General features: G+C 47.7%; 1 protein-coding gene across 1 annotated transcript in view; it reads right to left on the reverse strand.

The window, feature by feature from the left end:
• Positions 1-17,945, reverse strand: part of SEMA5B (semaphorin 5B) — a 750,498-nt gene that overhangs the window by 57,240 nt on the left and 675,313 nt on the right. Inside the window, 5 exon segments of the mRNA XM_029605220.1 lie at positions 6,005-6,049; positions 6,911-7,060; positions 7,978-8,148; positions 14,774-14,968; positions 14,971-14,991. Of these exon segments, the coding sequence (XP_029461080.1) occupies positions 6,005-6,049; positions 6,911-7,060; positions 7,978-8,148; positions 14,774-14,968; positions 14,971-14,991 (582 nt within the window).

Genomic DNA, 17,945 nt, shown 5'->3' on the forward strand with positions numbered 1-17,945 from the left:
CGGGTTCATATGTGATTTTTGATAGTTGATCAGGAATCCCAGGGAATGCAACAGGCTTATGGTGCTTTCCAAAGCAGTGAGAATTTCCTGTTTGGATGGACTCCTGATTAGCCAATATTCTAGATAGGGAAAAATATGAATGCTGTTTTTTCTTAGATGTGCAGCAGTTACTGCCAGGCATTTTGTGAACACCCGAGATGCTGAGGCTAGTCCGAATGGTAGGACTCGGTATTGGAAATGTTTTTGTCCCACTACAAATCTTAGATATTTTCGATGTTGTGGGGAAATGGGTATGTGAGCGTAGGCTTCTTGAAGATCCAGAGAACAGAGTCAATCTCCTTGGTGTAGTAAGGGAAGGATGGTCCCAAGGGAGATCATCTGGAGTTTTTCTTTTTGAAGAAATTTGTTGAGATTGCGGAGGTCTAATATGGGGCGGAGAACGCCTGTTTTCATTGGAATTAGGAAATAGTGGGAGTAGAACCCTCTGCCTTGTTGAGACCGGGGAATGGGTTCGACAGCCCTGGTAATCAGCAGGGTGAAGAGTTCTAATTGAAGTTGAGATGTTATGACATTGCCTGCCCACAGTGGAGTGGGTGGGAAATCCAGGGGTATCGTTTCGAATTTGAGACAGTATACCCGGTTCAGGATGGCTAACACCCATTGATCTGTGGTGATGAGGCTCCAGTGGTGTATGAAATAATGGAGCCAACCTCCTACAGGCAAGTCGTGTCTGGGATTGTTGGAGAGGCTTCTGCTCTCTGGAAATTTTTCAAAACCCGGATGCTGGTTCTGTTTGCGGGGGTGGCTGAGTCTTTGTCTGTTTTGTCTGACAAGGACATCCTCTTTGAGGTGGTCGGAAAGGACGCATGTTAGATGCAGGTGGGTAGTACCTACGAGGATGACAGAAGGGTTTTCTGGTATCCCTTCTTGCGGGCTTTCACGCCGAGGATGGCTGGCCTGATGGCAATTTGGAATCTTTCAATTGTGAGACAGTATCTTGAATCTTCTCTCCAAAGACATTGCCTCCGGAACATGGGAGATCTGCTAGTCTTTCCTGTACTTCTGATCTTAAATTCAAAGCCTTTAGCCAAGCCCATCTTCGTGCGCTGATTCCAGCAGCTGACATATGTGCAGATGTTTCAAAAGAGTCATATGCTGCCCGTACTTCGTGCTTGCCTGACCTTTTTGAGTAAGGGTGTTGAGTGTTACTTGCTGTTGTTGAGGAAGATTGTCAGCTATGTCTTGCACTTGTTTCCACAAATTTCTTTGATATTGCATCATATATAATTGATATGCCACAATACGGGACACGAGCATGGACCCCTGGAAGACTTTTTTTGCCTAACGCATCCAGAAATTTCTGTTCTTTTCCCAGAGGAGCAGATGAGTGAGGTTTTTGCTTCCTTGCTTTCTTCTGTGCTGATTCTACCACAACTGAGTGGTGTGGCAGTTGTGGTTTCTGAAAACCTGGTGTGTGTTGGACCAGGTATGTTGCGTCGGTTCTTCTGTTAACAGGTGGCACGGAACAGGGATGCTCCCATAGGCGGTTCTGGAGATCTAGGAGCACTTCATGGATTGGTATAGCCATGACTTCCTTGGGTGCATCTACAAACTGGAGGACCCCCAGCGTTTTATGTCTGGTGTCCTCTTCTGTAACCAGCTCAAAAGGAATGGTATCTGCCATTTCCTTTATGAAATTTGCAAAAGAAAGGTCTTCTGATGGGGACTTCCTTCTTTCTTCTGGTGGAGAAGGTTGATACAAGGTCTTCTGTATCCGTGTCTGTGTCAACATCCTCCCAAGGACTATAATGGGGTTGGAAATGGGACCCTGGTGGATCCAGAGTGTCTTGTGGAAGAGGACGCTTTGGCAACGATGCAGTTTTAGATGGTCTATCCGGAATATGTTTTGGCATCGATGGAGGTAAAAAAAGGCATTAATGGGGAATCAAATGGCATTGATGGCACCGATTGGAATCGACGTCTGGCATTGCCTGATGGACCGGGAAAAGGCATAGAGGGCATCAATGGACCAGGAAGGCATCGATGGCATCGATGGCCTGTGGGGTTTTTGTAAACCCGATGGACCTGGTAAGGGATTTGAGTCCCCATCATCTTCTTCCGATGAGCCTGGAATGGGTGTAGCTGGAGTCATCGGAGGGTCCATCGATGGTATGGATGGAGTCATCAGAGGATCAATCAAAGGTTTTGGTGCAGGTTGTGGGAAGGCACTGATTAAGGCATCGAGTCTGCTGAGCAGAGATGACCGTACTGACGACTCCGGTGTCGGTGCTGAAGTCAGTATTGGTGTCAGTGTCGGTGGAGGCTGTAATTTTTTAAAAACCTCGATGACTGCCTGTTGAATCATGGAAGTCACTTCTTCCCTGGAGACTGGGACTGGGTCCACTGATGCAGGAGAAGGTAAGACTGGCGCTAGTGGCTCTTCCACATTTGGATGTGGTGGCACAGTCTCCAACACTGATCCCGGTGGAGAGCGCATCGGTGTCTCAGGTAGAGAGGGGCACGATGGCTCATGTACCTGGATCTGCTTCGTCATTGGCTCGATGGCCATCGATGCCGATGCGGTAACAGATTCTCCGGATGGAACGGAGTCGGATCGATGATGATGGCGTCGCTTCTCCCGATGCTCTTTGCTAGACATCGAGGATGATGCTATCAAAGATCCCGATGGCGATGGAGTCGGACGGTCTCCAGACTTCTTCTTTCCTCGGTGTTTTTCAGTGGAGGAAGGAAGTTTCTTCAGTGACAACTGTGAAGAAGTCGATGGAGTGATTTTCTTAAAAAGTTCCTCCATTTTGTCCGGTCGGGCACACCTGCCCTTCAGAGTCATCTGAGTGCAGGTGGAACATGCGCGGACATCGTGGCCTGATCCCAGGCAAAGTACACAGATGTCATGCAGGTCTGTTATTGACATCGTTTGGGGGCAATTTGGACATTTCTTAAATACCGTAGCCATGGTAAAAAATAAGGCCGGGTAACGGTCGGTGGCCTGCAGATACTGAAGTGAGGTAACAGGGATAGACTAAAAAAATGACCAAAAACAGTACTCACTGAACGGGTTGTCGAAGGGAGACCCGTGTAGGGTAGTTTTTGACAGAAAATATTAATTTTTCCGTGAGGAAAAGTTTGTGAGAGAACTCACAGAGCTCCTGAAACGCGAGGCTAACAGCAACGTGGAAAAAAAGAGAGTGAAGGGAGACCCCTGTGGCTGCAGGGATCATGGCATGCTGGGCATGCTCAGTAGGCTCAGTGTGCCAGTCAAAGGTTTCTAGAAACTCTGACAGAAAGTTTTCTGTGATAATGCTCCATCCAGTGATGTCACCCATATGTGAGGACTACCACCCCCTGCTTATCCTGGGATAAAATAGTTTTTCAAAACTGGTGAAAACCTTTATAAAGAACAAGATAGACCCTTACAAGGAGCACATAAAAGACCTATAGAGAGAAACAAGTGATAGACCTTAAGAGACACTAAGTGGGATGACCCAATGGCTCAGATGGGTTTCCATTTCAAACCCAGTTACCGCACACTGGGCCAGCAGGGGCTGGGGGTGCTTCAGAGACAGCATTCACAGCATATGAGAGGAAGGAAATCCAGTCATTATACAACAGCAACACCTATAGGCAGGATTTAGAATACATGCAAACCACATGGTCTGTTGGTATGACAGCTCAAAATAAAAAAATTGGGGGAAAAAGTTCAGGGCATTGACATCCATCGGGGTCTTACCAAGTGGGAAGCCCCAGGGATAGGAGGAAGATTCCATGGAAAAACAATAAAAGGCAGATTTTTACATGCAACGAGTGTTAGACCATTTCGAGGATAGCGATAGACCGTCAGAGGGGGAACGTGATAAGGGAACATGCAATGGACTTTTACATGGAATATGAAATACATCTGTAGAGTCTCACTTGATAGACTTTTTCAGGAACAAGTCATACACCTTCATAAAAAGTAAGTGGTGCATTTTAATGCACTGAACAAACACCACACCACACATCTTCATGCCTGTTATTTTTAAGTGTACAGTGTTATCTGCAGGCCATGTAGATAACTCTCAATGAATATCTGTTAACTGAGGAACATTTCCACTAATATATACGACAGATTTGGATTATAAAATTCACCAAAATGATATTGATACAGCGGACGATATTGCCATACTGCTGGCTCTGGTAAAGTTTAATAAATCAATATATCCTGAGGGCACCTTTCTAGATGTGAGCAGAAGTGTACAGTCTGCAGGTACTTTTTAATCGCAGGCTTCACTGTCATATTAGAAAAGGGAGAAAAATATTCCCTTTGAAAACTGAGCCAGAAAATAAGTACGCAAACGGCTCTTCTCCTGCTACTCGTGGGGGTACTTTTTCCAGTAACATTACCTAACCCTGCCCAGACTCCATTCCCAGAAATGCCTCTATTTTCTGCACATAAAAGTGCACTCTAGGCACATACAATTACAGGCAATTTTCAAAGACCCCCATTTACATGCATAAATCCCAGTCATGTGTGTGAAAATAGCTTTTAAAATTGCCCTCCCTGTTGTCCAAACACAGATTTTTTTTTCTCCACTGGTACCATAACTAAAGAGTAGGCCAGGCTGACAGCAAAGAAATTAGATATGAGAGCAATAGTTATTTATATGACCAAAGAAGATTCTGCAGATGCAGGGAAACCAGCAATACATTTTCTCCAGTCTGCGACAGATTTTGCCATTTCAGCTTTTTTTAAAAAGAAAACGTGCAGTGCAATTTGCTATGAAGCATGTCAAATCTGCAGGATTTCCGCAGATCTAATTTCTCGGCACATGCCCAGCGATGTGCTTGAGCTCCTAGCAGTAGAGAAAGCAATGGCCACTGCAGTGGCAACCGCCGATGGAGTGAAGGCGGTACCGAGTGGTTTGGTCTCAGTGGAGATTTTCCCTCTGGGCTTCAGCCAATAAGGGAACTGGTAGTCACCCAGGCATGTTTTCTGGTTTTCATGGAGTGAGGCTAGAAAGAATCATTTTTTGTTTTATTTTTTAAATCTCTTTATTTATAGAATTATTTCTGGTGAATGAAGATGTCGGGCAGAGTTCGACCCTCCGAACAAAGGCCTCTTCCACAGCAGGTGACCTGATGGTGCAATTTTTACAGGAAAGGACAATGAAAATCAATATGAAAGTGAGTGCACACCGATGGGTGAGGTATTCACTTTGCACCCAGTCTGCTCTCTCAGTATAGAGGAGGAAATCCATTTAACGATGCTGACACACAGGGCACACATTCGGAACCAAAGCATACCTCATTCCCCTCCAAGTGAAGGCTTTTATCTAAGATAAAGGCCAATGTTCTTACCCAAATTATGAGCAAAAATCACCCTTACATATGACTTGGGAAATTTCAGTAAGGTGGAGAAAGATTACGCAAGAAAAGCGCAGATCACAGGCGCGATCACAAAATCTCTGCCCCCCCCCAAACACAGGCATAGTAAAGCAGAACTGCAGAAGATACCCGAGACTGTTTTATTATTATTTTTTAACTTCCCTTTTCTGTCGACTCTGGCGTAACAGTAACATTTTTTCACTTTCCGTAATTCCACCACCTCACAGGCTGTAGTGGGTATGTTACGGCCTAGTGTTTGAAGCAATCGAAGAGAGTTCAAAAAAAAAAAAATAAAATTACAGGAAAGGTTAATTCGAAAAGAAAAAAAAAAGAGAGAAAATGAAATTTCTTCTGACCTGTTCAGGATTAGGTATGGCTAGAGCCAAAAACAGAACAAAAGGAAACTAAAGAAAATAATTATGCAAATCAGCTCTTGTTAGTATGAAGTGAACTGGCAGACGTCCTTGTAATCTAATTCAGATACTTCAAGGCCTCTGAGCTTACACCTCTTTGCTTCATATGACCCTATAGATATTGGTTCCAAAGAAAAAACCTTGAATACAGAGAGAAGGATTTACAGTATGTAAGGTAAATATATATATTTCTAATGTGGCTACTCTACCTCCACAGTTCACATTCTCATCAATGCTTGATGCTGGCAGGATCACTAAGCAAAAGAAAAGAAAAGAATAATTACATTTTAGCAAATAAAAAGTTTAGTAAATATTGGTTTTCTCCTCTCTCTGTAGTTACCCAGATGTTGCTTAATTTTCCATCCTTGAAAGTTCACAGTATCGCAGGCCTAATCAGTCATCCTAAACGTCGGCTCCTCTTTAGTTCTTCACAAAGTCTGGACAGTATTCGGTCCGGTCCTTGAGCTGATGGGGCTTCAGATGAAATCTCAGTCTACAGGGCTTATTGTTTATACCATAGTCAGGGATGTCCAACTGCAGTCCCTCAAGAGCCACAAACAAGTCCTGGTTTTCTGGATATCCACAATGAATATGCATGAAATAGATCTGCATATGATGGAGGCAGAGCAGACCAATCTATATTATGCATATTCATTGTGGAAATCCTGAAAACCAGGCCTGTTTTTGGCTCTTGAGGACTGCAGTTGGCCACCCGTGCCCTAGACCAACACCACTGCTCTGTAACAGAGTGAGTGAAGTTCACGGCAGCTCCCTGCAGGTAGACTACATCAAACATGCGTCAAGCATCAGGCAGTTTCCAATCGGGTGATTTTGCTGCCAATATTAATAGGCGATTTAGCTAATGGCACTTTCAAGACACACTATCGAGAGGAGAGGTATAGCCCCAGTATCACCAAGGGAAATGCAAACTACATTTTTATAAGGCAGTTTCAAATACTACCATTATAATGTTACAGCTTTATAAGAACATTTACAGCTGTTCTGCGCATAGTCTATATATTTAATATTCATAATTCAATCAGCAATGGAAACTGTCTTGCAAGGAGACCTGCTTTCTGAAACTAAGCAGAATGGCCTTTTCAAGTTACACCGACCTGGAATTTCATTGAATATGCAGTCCCGGTACTGGCTATTATTTCCACTGCACTGAGAAGGTCCTGGATTGTGAATTTCACAATAGCGGCTACGATACTGGACTCCATCTTCATTGCAAAGGCTCCAGTCGGACCAGTCTGCCCAACCACCTTAACATCCAACCAGCCAGAGATAACAAAAATAAGATACACAGGCACAAGATGCAGACATAGATATAGATATATTGGCCTTCTATGGATCCATCTTTTCCATTCAGAGTTAAACCTCCCAGAGCGCTTTAAGTCATACAATGTGGCTTAATGAAATCTTGAACAGAAACTGAACTGTTGATTCTGACCCTGCTCTTAGGGCCTGATTTTTAAAAGCATTTACACACTTAAAAATGGGTGTTACATGTGTAAATGCTCTTTACCTGTGTTTGTGGGCTTTTGAAAATTGCTACAATAGTAGTTACAATTACACGTGTAGTTCCTTTTGAAGATTACCCCCTTAGAGCCAGGGTTGGAACCTAGAAAGTTTTGCATGGGATCTGTATATGATAATGTGTGAGTGCTGAGAATCAGGGGAGACTCTACGCTGCTGAAATTCTCCCAAAAGACAAAAAAAAGCTCTAAGCTCAGAAAAAAAAAAATCCCAGCCTGTTTGAATGAGAGATGTTATCTTTTATAAAGCACCGTACACTTTGAATGAAAGTGCAGTACAAAGCACCAAATGCAATGCAAAATAATAAAATAGTGTAAAATAACTACAGTACCTGAACTGTAACGTGACTTGAGCTCGGATTTGGAAAAGATGAGTAATTAAATCTAAATCCATAAAAAGACCCTCTGATATAGTGCTACATTAGACCACAGTACTAAATAAGGGTCAGCAATTTATTTTCTACATCTTTTCTTCTTATAAACATGTCTTTATTGAACATAAAGGTCTAAAACCCAAATTCTCTGTTACTTTAAGCCTCTTTCAAAATTCTGCCAAACTGTTCCACTCCTCCCCCCACCTCACTTACTCCTATCATAAATGTTATTGCAATCCCTGTTTCAATTCATCTGTTGATAAATCATACCTTCACAGGGGTAAGTGTTGCAAAGGGCCTCCTCTGTGTGCAGACCAATACAGATATCCCCTCCGTTAGATGGTGCCGGATTAGTACAGGTGCGTGTGCGCTGATAATGCCCACCTCCACACATAGTCGAGCACTGGGACCAGGGAGACCAACAAGACCAAGATCCTTTCACTGTAAAGACAAAGAAATATACATATATATTGGATGGGGAAGAACCTGAATGTAATCCACTTTGAAGTGCTTGAAAGGCAAAATAAATATTATATATATATATATATATATATATACTATATATTCATATTATAGCCTTCTATTTATTTTCTCCTTCTGATAGCCCAGTCTCATACACCTAGGCATTCTTTCTCTGTGGGATACTCCCCATGGAAGGGCTTCAGGCATTTCTCACAAAGTCACCTTGCATCCATGAGATGATAGCAAAAGAAAATTAGGTCTTACCTTAGTTAATTTTCGTTCCTGTAGTACCACGGATCAGTCCAGACTCCTGGGTTATGCCCCCCCTCTAGCAGATGGAGACAGAAGTTTACAAACAAAACTCCGCCTATATCTAGGCTGGTGCCACCTACAGTCTGGCAGTCTTACTTAATGTCAAAGCAGATGAAGCCCCCAAAATCACTACAAACGAACTATATACAGGAACCTACCAACCAAACTAACGGCTCCACTATCCCCCAAATGGGACCAGAACCAGAGCCATCGATAACGGAGAAGAGAAAACAGAGATAGAAAGGACAGAAAGAAACCAAACCGTCTCCCCCAGACTCTCCGTCAGAACAGCAGACTCGACGGGCGGGACTCTGGACTGATCCGTGGTACTACAGGAATGAAAATTAACTAAGGTAAGACCTAATTTTCTTTTCCCTGTACGTACCCGGATCAGTCCAGACTCCTGGGATGTACCAGAGCTACCTTAACTAGGGTGGGATCCGGAGAGTCCCGCTCTGAGCACCCCTGCCCCGAAACCGCCGCTACCTGGTGCATGAACATCCAGGCGATAATGACGCGCAAAGGTATGCAACGACTTCCAGGTCGCTGCCTTACAAATATCCTCCGCAGAAACCTGACTGCACTCCGCCCAGGAAGCCGCTTGAGAACGCGTAGAATGAGCCTTGAGCCCCGCCGGGACCGATTTGCCCTGCAGCAAATATGCGGAACCAATGGCTTCCTTCAACCAACGGGCAATAGTAGTCTTGGAAGCCGCCTGCCCGCGCCGAGGACCGCCCCACAAGACAAAGAGATGATCCGACCTCCGAAAGGGATTCGTCATCTCCAGATAACATAAAAGGGCTCTCCTCACGTCCAGGCGCCGCAAGTCCCGATAATTCGGAAGCGACCTATCAAGCTCAGAAAACGAAGGCAAATCTACCGTCTGGTTGAGATGAAACGCAGAAACCACCTTAGGCAAGAAGGAAGGCACCGTACGAAGCGACACTCCCGAATCCATAATCCTCAAAAAAGGCTCCCGACAAGACAAGGCTTGGAGCTCCGACACCCTCCTCGCTGACGCGACTGCCACCAGGAAAACTACCTTCAGCGTCAAGTCCTTCACAGTAGCTCCGCGGATGGGCTCGAAGGGAACGGAGCATAAAGCCTTCAGAACCAAATTCAAACTCCAAGAAGGACACGGAGAACGGAACGGAGGCCGCAATTGCTTAGCCCCTCGGAGGAACCGCACGACGTCCGGGTGCGCCGACAATGTCCTCCCATGGACCTGTCCACGCAGCAAGGCAAGGGCCGCGACTTGCACTCTAAGCGAACTGGCAGACAAGCCCTTCGCCAAGCCATCTTGGAGGAAATGCAACACCTCCGGCACAGAAGCCTGCGTGGGCCGAATATCCTGTGCCAGGCACCAAGTCTCAAAGACCGTCCACACCCTCACGTACGCCAGGGAAGTGGAAGGCTTGCGTGACCGTAGCAAAGTCGTGACCACCGCATCAGAGTACCCCCGCTTCTTCAACCTACGCCTCTCAAAAGCCATGCCGCTAGACAAAAGCATTCGACCTGGTCGAAACAAACGGGACCCTGATGTAGCAGGTCCGGCACATAAGGAAACCGAAGGGGAGGCTCCAGCGCCAAGTTCTGAAGATCCGCGAACCAGGGTCGCCGCGGCCATTCGGGAGCGACCAGAATCACGGGCGACGGATGAAGTTCTATGCGCCTCAGCGTCCGACCGATGAGGGGCCACGGAGGGAAAACATAGAGGAGCACCCCTGTCGGCCAAGGCAACGCGAGGGCATCGACCCCTTCCGCCCCCGTTTCCCGGCGGCGAGCAAAAAATCGCGGAGCTTTGGCATTTTTGTACGTCGCCATCAGATCCAGAACAGGTGTTCCCCACCTGGCGCAAATTTTCCGAAACGCTACGTCCGCAAGTTCCCATTCGCCGGGATCTAGCCGATTGCGACTCAGGAAATCCGCCTGAACGTTTTCCACGCCCGCAATGTGCGACGCCGCTATGCATTGCAGATGCCGTTCGGCCCATGCCATCAACTGTCGTGCCTCGGCGGCCACTGGTAGACTTCTGGTGCCGCCTTGCCGGTTGATGTACGCCACCGTGGTCGCATTGTCCGATAGAATCCTGACCGCCCGGCCTCGTACCAACGACAAGAACTCCCGCAGGGCTAACCTCACTGCCCTGGTCTCCAACCGATTGATGGACCACGTCGCCTCCGTCGGGGACCAGGTGCCCTGCACCGAACTCCGGAGACACACCGCGCCCCAGCCGTACAGACTGGCATCCGTGGTGACCACCGTCCACGAGGGCACAGTCAGCGATATGCCCTTGGTCAAGTTTCCGGTACAGAGCCACCAGGCCATGCTGGAACGAGCCGAATGCAGCAGCGGCAACAGAAGACGGAACTGCTCCGACACCGGATTCCAGCGGGAGAGTAAGGCCAATTGCAAAGGCCGCATATGCGCGAACGCCCAAGGAACCAATTCCCGCGTGGACGTCATGGACCCTACCATTTGTAGGTAGTCCCAGACGACCGGCATGGGCTTGGCCAACAACTGCCTGGCTTGGCACTGCAATTTGACTCTGCGCTCCTGCGTCAGATATACCATGCCCCGCCGAGTGTCGAACAACGCTCCCAAAAACTCCAGGGATTGCGACGGTTCCAGCCGACTCTTGGCCCGATTGATTACCCAGCCAAGGTTCTGCAACAAATCGACCACTCGCTGTACCGCCAACCGACAGAGACGCTCGGACTTCGCCCGAATCAACCAATCGTCCAGATACGGATGCACCAGACACCCTTCCTTGCGAAGATGAGCCGCTACCACCACCATGATCTTTGTAAAGGTTCGCGGGGCTGTCGCCAGCCCGAATGGCAGCGCTTGGAACTGGAAATGCTGCCCCAATACTGCGAACCGAAGGTAGCGTTGGTGGTCCGCGCGGATTCCGACGTGCAGATACGCCTCCGTGAGATCCAGAGTCGCGAGAAACTCTCCTTGTCTCACGGACGCGATGACCGATCTTAGCGTCTCCATGCGAAACCTTGGGACCCGCAAGCACCTGTTGACGCCCTTGAGGTCGAGGATCGGACGAAACGTGCCCTCTTTCTTTGGCACCAGGAAGTAAATGGAATACCTGCCGCCGCGCAGCTCGCGGAACGGCACCGGCACGATCGCGCCTAGGGCTAACAGATGCCGGATTGTGTCCCGGAACGCCTGACGCTTCTCTGAGAACCCGCATGGCGACACCATGAAACAGGGAAGGGGCCGCTGTGCAAAATCTAACGCGTAGCCGCGACTTATCACATCCAGCACCCACTGATCCGACGTGATCTTGGCCCACTCCCTGGCAAACTGCATCAACCTGCCGCCTATCACCGGTACCGGAGAGTGGGCCGGCCGCCCATCATTGTGGCAGCTTCCCGCCCGGGGTTCCGGACCCGGTCCCGGGTCTGCCAAACCGGCGGCCACGAAAGGACTGCGTGTACGACTGCTGCCTAGCCGCATTGTGGCGAAAAGAGGAGACCGCCCCTCGCGCATTACGGGGCCGACGACCCCCACGGAATCTACCTCGCGTGGACGGCGTCCCCCTTGATCGCGGCCTGTCCTCCGGCAGCCGATGTATTTTGTTCTCGCCCAAAGACTCAATCAAATCCTCCAGTTCCTTACCAAAAAGCAACTTCCCCTTAAACGGCAACGAACCTAACCGAGCCTTCGACGAAACGTCCGCCGCCCAATGGCGGAGCCACAACAAACGCCGAGCCGACACCGCGGAGACCATCGCCCGTGCCGACGAACGGAGCAAGTCATGAAAGGCATCCGCGCTATAGGCAATCACTGCCTCCAGACGAGTCGCCTGCAGCGCTTCCTCCTGTGACAGACCTTCGTTAGCAGAAAGCTGCTGGGCCCACCTGAGCCCTGCCTGGAGAGAGAAACCGCTACAGATCGCCGCCCTTACACTGAGCGCGGAGACTTCAAAAATTTTCTTAAGCTGCACCTCCAGCTTACGATCCTGCAAATCCTTAAGAGCTGTCCCTCCTGTTACCGGGATGGTGGTCCTTTTGGTGACCGCCGCCACCGCCGAATCTAGTTTTGGAATCTTAAACAGCTCAAGCGCGTCCTCTGTCAGGGGATAAAGCTTATCCATGGCCTTGGACACCTTCAACCCCAGATCAGGAGTGTCCCACTCCTTAAAAAGTAAGTCGGACACCGAAAAATGCAATGGAAACGCCGTCGGAGGTCCCCTCAGCCCCAACACCACGGGGTCTGTACGCCCTAAGCGAGATTCCGGTCGTGGCAAATCTATCGCCAATTCCTCGAGGATCGCCGGAATCAATGGCGCCAACTCATCACGCCGAAATAGACGCACCACCTTGGGGTCATCCCCCTCCGCGGCGTGGAGACCACTCGCCCCACTGGCTCCCTGATCCCCTTCTCCGTCAATGCCTCGCGGCTGTGACTGCGGATCCGGATCCAGTTCCTCCGGATCCCCGGATTCGGACTCCGTCTCGGCATCCCCCCGCGGAGCCCCCAAACGGAGCGGGCGTGCTCCCCCCGGGGGATCCGAGACCGGGAGGGACCGGGCGCGTCTCTTAGGGTCCGGTCCCCGAACCAAATCCGGCGCTCCCCGCGATCTTTTCCTGGCCTGCCTGCTAGCCTTAAAGGCCTTATGCATTACCAGCACGAATTCCGACGAAAAGGAGTCAGAGGAGCTGCGATCCGGATCCTCCTCCGGATCGCTAAGAGCAGGAGTCTGGTCACCCTCGGGGACCCGCCTCTGTGGGGACAGAGCGGGAGGAACGTCCTCCGGTCTCCCCGGCGACGGGGGCGCCTCGCAACCTGGCCCTGCTGAGCCCAAAATGGCGGGTTTTCCCGCCGCTGAAATTGCCGCTGCCAAAATGGCGGCTGTTCCCGCGCTTCGCGGGAACGGACCTACGGCCCCCGATTTACGTCCCGAAGCCTCCGGCAGCCGCTGCCCCTCTGCGCTAGCGCCCGCTGAACCGCCCTCCCTGCCCGAGACACAGCCTGAACAAAGGCTGTCCCGGGATAGGCGACGGGCCGCCCCGCAGGCCCTGCAGACCGGCCGCCGCGGCATGCTCTCCCAAGCAGAGCAGAAAACCACAACAGTAGCTACCCGCGGCGCCGATCCCGTTCCCCCTTGCGAACCAACGAGCAGGAGAGAAGAGGGAAAGCAAGAGAGACAGCACAGAAAACAAACCAAGTAAATAATTTTTTTTTTTTTTTTTTTTTACTGTTCGCCACCGGCTCCGGGACCACCTGGGGGGAGTGACCCGAGCTCCCCGGTATCACCCCCAGGCTAGGAACGCTGGCAAGGGCCCTCAGCCCACCCTCAGCGAGCTCAACTCCCAGGAGGGAAGGCCCCCGCGGGACCTCACCCCACCCCGGGAGGAGACGAGTTCGGACCTGCAGGCAATCAACTGCGGTCCGAGCCTCACAATTTTCTACCAGTCAAAAAAAAAAAACAACTAAGAAACTAAAGTCAAACCTTCCTTTTTTTTTTTTTTTTTTTTTTTTAAACTAGGCCTCAGCTCAGACTGCAGGTTTTGCACCCTCTCCACCTGCTAGGAGACAGAAGAAGACTGCCAGACTGTAGGTGGCACCAGCCTAGATATAGGCGGAGTTTTGTTTGTAAACTTCTGTCTCCATCTGCTAGAGGGGGGGCATAACCCAGGAGTCTGGACTGATCCGGGTACGTACAGGGAACAGGCTTTTGTATGACAAAATAATTACAACACCATCTCTACTGAGACTCCTGGGCCAGTTCCTCTATACTGGTGAGAAAGTATTCTATCTCCCACTTCCTGAATGTGAGGACAGCTCCTCTAGTATGCAATCAGTGACTTTCCAAAGAATAGCTGAGGGAACCTTTCTACTGATTCAACACAGTTCCACACTTTTATCAACCTCAACCGCTGGAAAGCACAAAATGCAAGAAAACTCAAATGTTAAAATGTTATGCTTCTTTCCTAAAACTCAAGCCAGTAAAGTTTTAATGGGTTCTACATTTTGGCAAAACAAATTCTTCTATTCAGCTATCCTTCCACCTCATGTATCAGTGACAGGATGTTCTTGCCTCCCAGGCTGCCTCCAAATCATAAGCCTAGGATGCAATGAGGCATGGGAAAAAGGAGAAATACAGACATGCATAACAGATTACTGCACTAGAGTTTGCATCACATTCCATTCATTTTTCTCCCCATGGTTTCCTGTATTTAAAGACAGAAAGAGAGAGAAGATCAAGAGCAAAAGAGAAAGTAAAATAAAGTATATTGTTCTATTTGGAAACAAAAGGATAAAAAGGCCTTGCCTGGACAAGCTTGTGAATTGCAGTCTTGGTACTCTGCTGCAGATCCTACACAGGGCAGGCCACCATTTCTTGGCTCTGGGTTTGTGCACGTTCTCTTCCGGGTCTTAAAGCCCAGCTCACAGTCTCTAGAACAGGAAGACCACGTCCCCCAGGAAGACCAACCACCACTGATGATGCGGGTTGTGGTCTTACCATTTTCAGAAGATCACCAACTAGAGCTTAAAGAGCGAAAAAAACCCCATAAAACATGGAAGTGTGTCAACACATCATAATACCTAGTTTACTTATTTAACCATCAATGCTTGATGACATCAAAATGTGCTCTAACTTCCCTGAGATTTCAATTGAACTAAGCTGCACTGAATTGGCCTTTTCCACCAATGGAAAGAAAAAGAAACTGGGGGTGTTGAGAGCACATGGAAGGCATGAGCCTGGGATCATTAGATGCTCTACTGTCTGTAGCACAAATCTGAACCAAAATAGAGAGAAAGGTGCATACACATTTGAAAAACAAAGTTGGACGCCACTCTTCAGTGTCAAATAATTGAAGAACATGCTTTAAAAAAGACTTAGGCAGTTCTGGCCAAAGGTCCATATATAAAGTATTTTTAACAGTAGAGATCAGTCCCACGACATGATTGTGTTTCACATCCGAGCTGCATCAGGAGGGATAAGATACTGTGAAATTAATAAAGAAAATAAAGGTATTAGAACATAGGTCCAACCTATGAATCAACAAAACCAAGGACCCCCAGGAACACCAAACATTCTCAACATACCTGAATTAAAGACAATTGTGCATGAAAAGAACCGCTGGCAAAAAGGGTATGAGACAACAGAAAATGCTAAAGAGGTTGAAAGCGGCGCCAAAATAGGTCACAGGTATAGTCTCAACCAATAGGGGAAAGGGGGCGGGCTCGGGGAGGAAAGATAGGAAAGGAAGGCCAGAAAACCAGGAAAGGGGAAGGAAGGAGGGGAAGCAGGGGAGAGAAGGAAAGAAGGGGGGAAGGAATGAAATACTAAAAACAATGATACATCTGATCAAGAGATAATATATTAGCAGGCCCAATAATGCAATAACTTCACTATTAATTATTAAAGAAATGAAACATGAGAGCAGGGGAACAAAGAACCAGTAAATAACTTATGGTCAAAATCCAAGCGCTATTCAAAAGTAAAAGGTATAATAAAAGAGAAGGCAAGATCCAGAAGAATTCTAAAATATGGAGCAGTTTAATAGAAAGGAGACCAATCAGACTCCAATTTAAGACCATGGGGATGCAAGGAGTCAAGGCGAAATATCCATTGTTGTTCCTGACGTAACAAATTTTCATAGACACCATCTTGAGACCATGGGAAAACTAGATCAATAACCAGGAAACAGAGATCATCAATCAAGTGACCAGTAGACTGCCAGTAGGCAACAAGAGATGTTTCTTCACACATTCGTCTAAGACAGCTGAGGTGCTCCACAATGCAAGCACGAATCTTGCAAACAGTCTTACCAATGTATAATAAGGAACAAGGGCAAAGAATAATATAAATAGCACCAGTGGAATTACAGTCTGACGAGAACTGAAGGTCGTAAATTTTCTGAATGATCGGATGATGGAAATTAAGAGACAGTCAAGGATAAGGGACCTATGCTGCAATTTCCACAGGGATCAGTAATGGGAGAAGGTGGTTGATATTCAGATGACACTAGAGTGTCATGGAGGTTGCGGCTATGGTGAATAACAAACTAAGAAGGAGAACAAAAAACTGAAGGAAGGGTAAGAACATTCCAGTGACGCTTGATAATGTCACATTGGTATCTGACCTGACTAGAAAAAGACAAGACACAAGTTAATGTCTGAGAGTCGGTGAATGTACGTGGAAGAAATAGCAAATTGCAGTTTATAAATAAGGCGCGCTTAAATGCTTTCTTGATGATCCATTGTGGTTAGCCACAGTTTAAAAAATGTTGAGACATAATGGTGGATTGATGGATAAAATCGGCAAGGGTCTAGCAAAGCCAGCGGAGGTGTAAAAATTGGCCTGTGGGTATATTATCCCATAAAGCTTGCGGATGATAACTGGTATATGTGAGCAAAGTGTTTTTATCCATAGTTTTCTGAAAAATAGAGGTTATTAGAGATCCAGCATTGACTGACACTAGAACATCTAAAAAATAGATCTGGGTACGACTCACAATATGAACAAATTGTAGATTTGGGTCCCAAGTATTGAGTCAATATCGGAACAAAAACAGTTAGATATCGGTACCAGACAAAGGGCCTCATTTTCCAAAGCTATCGCAGGCTTGCGCTAACAGCACAAGCCTGCGATAGCTAGCGAAAGTAGCGCAGGCCTGCGCTACTGAAATCGGGGAGGAGTCGGCCCCGGAAGAGGAGGAGTCGGGGGCGTCACCGGGGCTGACTCCACGAGGACGGCGCGCAGAGCAGAAAGGTAAGGCCCTTTTCGCTCGCTATTTCACGCCCAATAACTACACCTTCTATGGTGTAGTTATTGGGTGCGATGCCGGCAGCGATCGCACCACGGCGGTGCGGTTGCTGCCGGCTAGCGCAGGACCGCCTTCATTTTCTAAAGTATCGCAGGCCTGCAATACTTTAGAAAATGAGGCCCAAAATGATGAATATATTATCAATAAACCACAACCACGTAATAAGGGGCCAGAAGCTCGACAAATAAAGGTAATGAGACTCGAAATGGGAGATATAAAGGTATGCTATGTCAGGGGTCATTATGGCACTCATAGCTGTGTCTTTAATCTGTTTGACAAAATGGTTTTCAAATGAAAAAAAGTTCTGAGTGAGGGCCAGGCAGGTAAGTTTAATAAAAAACTCAGTAGGAATCCTACAGTCTGAAGGACGCTGGTCGAGGTGTCTCGAATGATCAAAATAGCGGCCTCTTGGGGAATGTTGGGAAGGAGACAATATCTAGGGTTACCAGGAGGAATGATTACAGTGGGTAAAACAATGGGGGTCTAGGACAGTGCTGAAGTTTCCTGAGTCACAAATATAAGAGGGGGCAGAAAGTTCAAAGGGATGTAAGAATTTGTCAATGAATCTTGAAAGTGGCTCTAAGTTACAGCTAATACCGGCGACACTGGGGTGACTGGGAGAGTTAATGAGAAATTTATGAACTTTGGAATGTACATAAAAGTCGGGGT

The sequence above is a fragment of the Rhinatrema bivittatum genome, chromosome 6 (assembly GCF_901001135.1).
Source record: "Rhinatrema bivittatum chromosome 6, aRhiBiv1.1, whole genome shotgun sequence".
NCBI classification, from domain to species: domain Eukaryota; kingdom Metazoa; phylum Chordata; class Amphibia; order Gymnophiona; family Rhinatrematidae; genus Rhinatrema; species Rhinatrema bivittatum.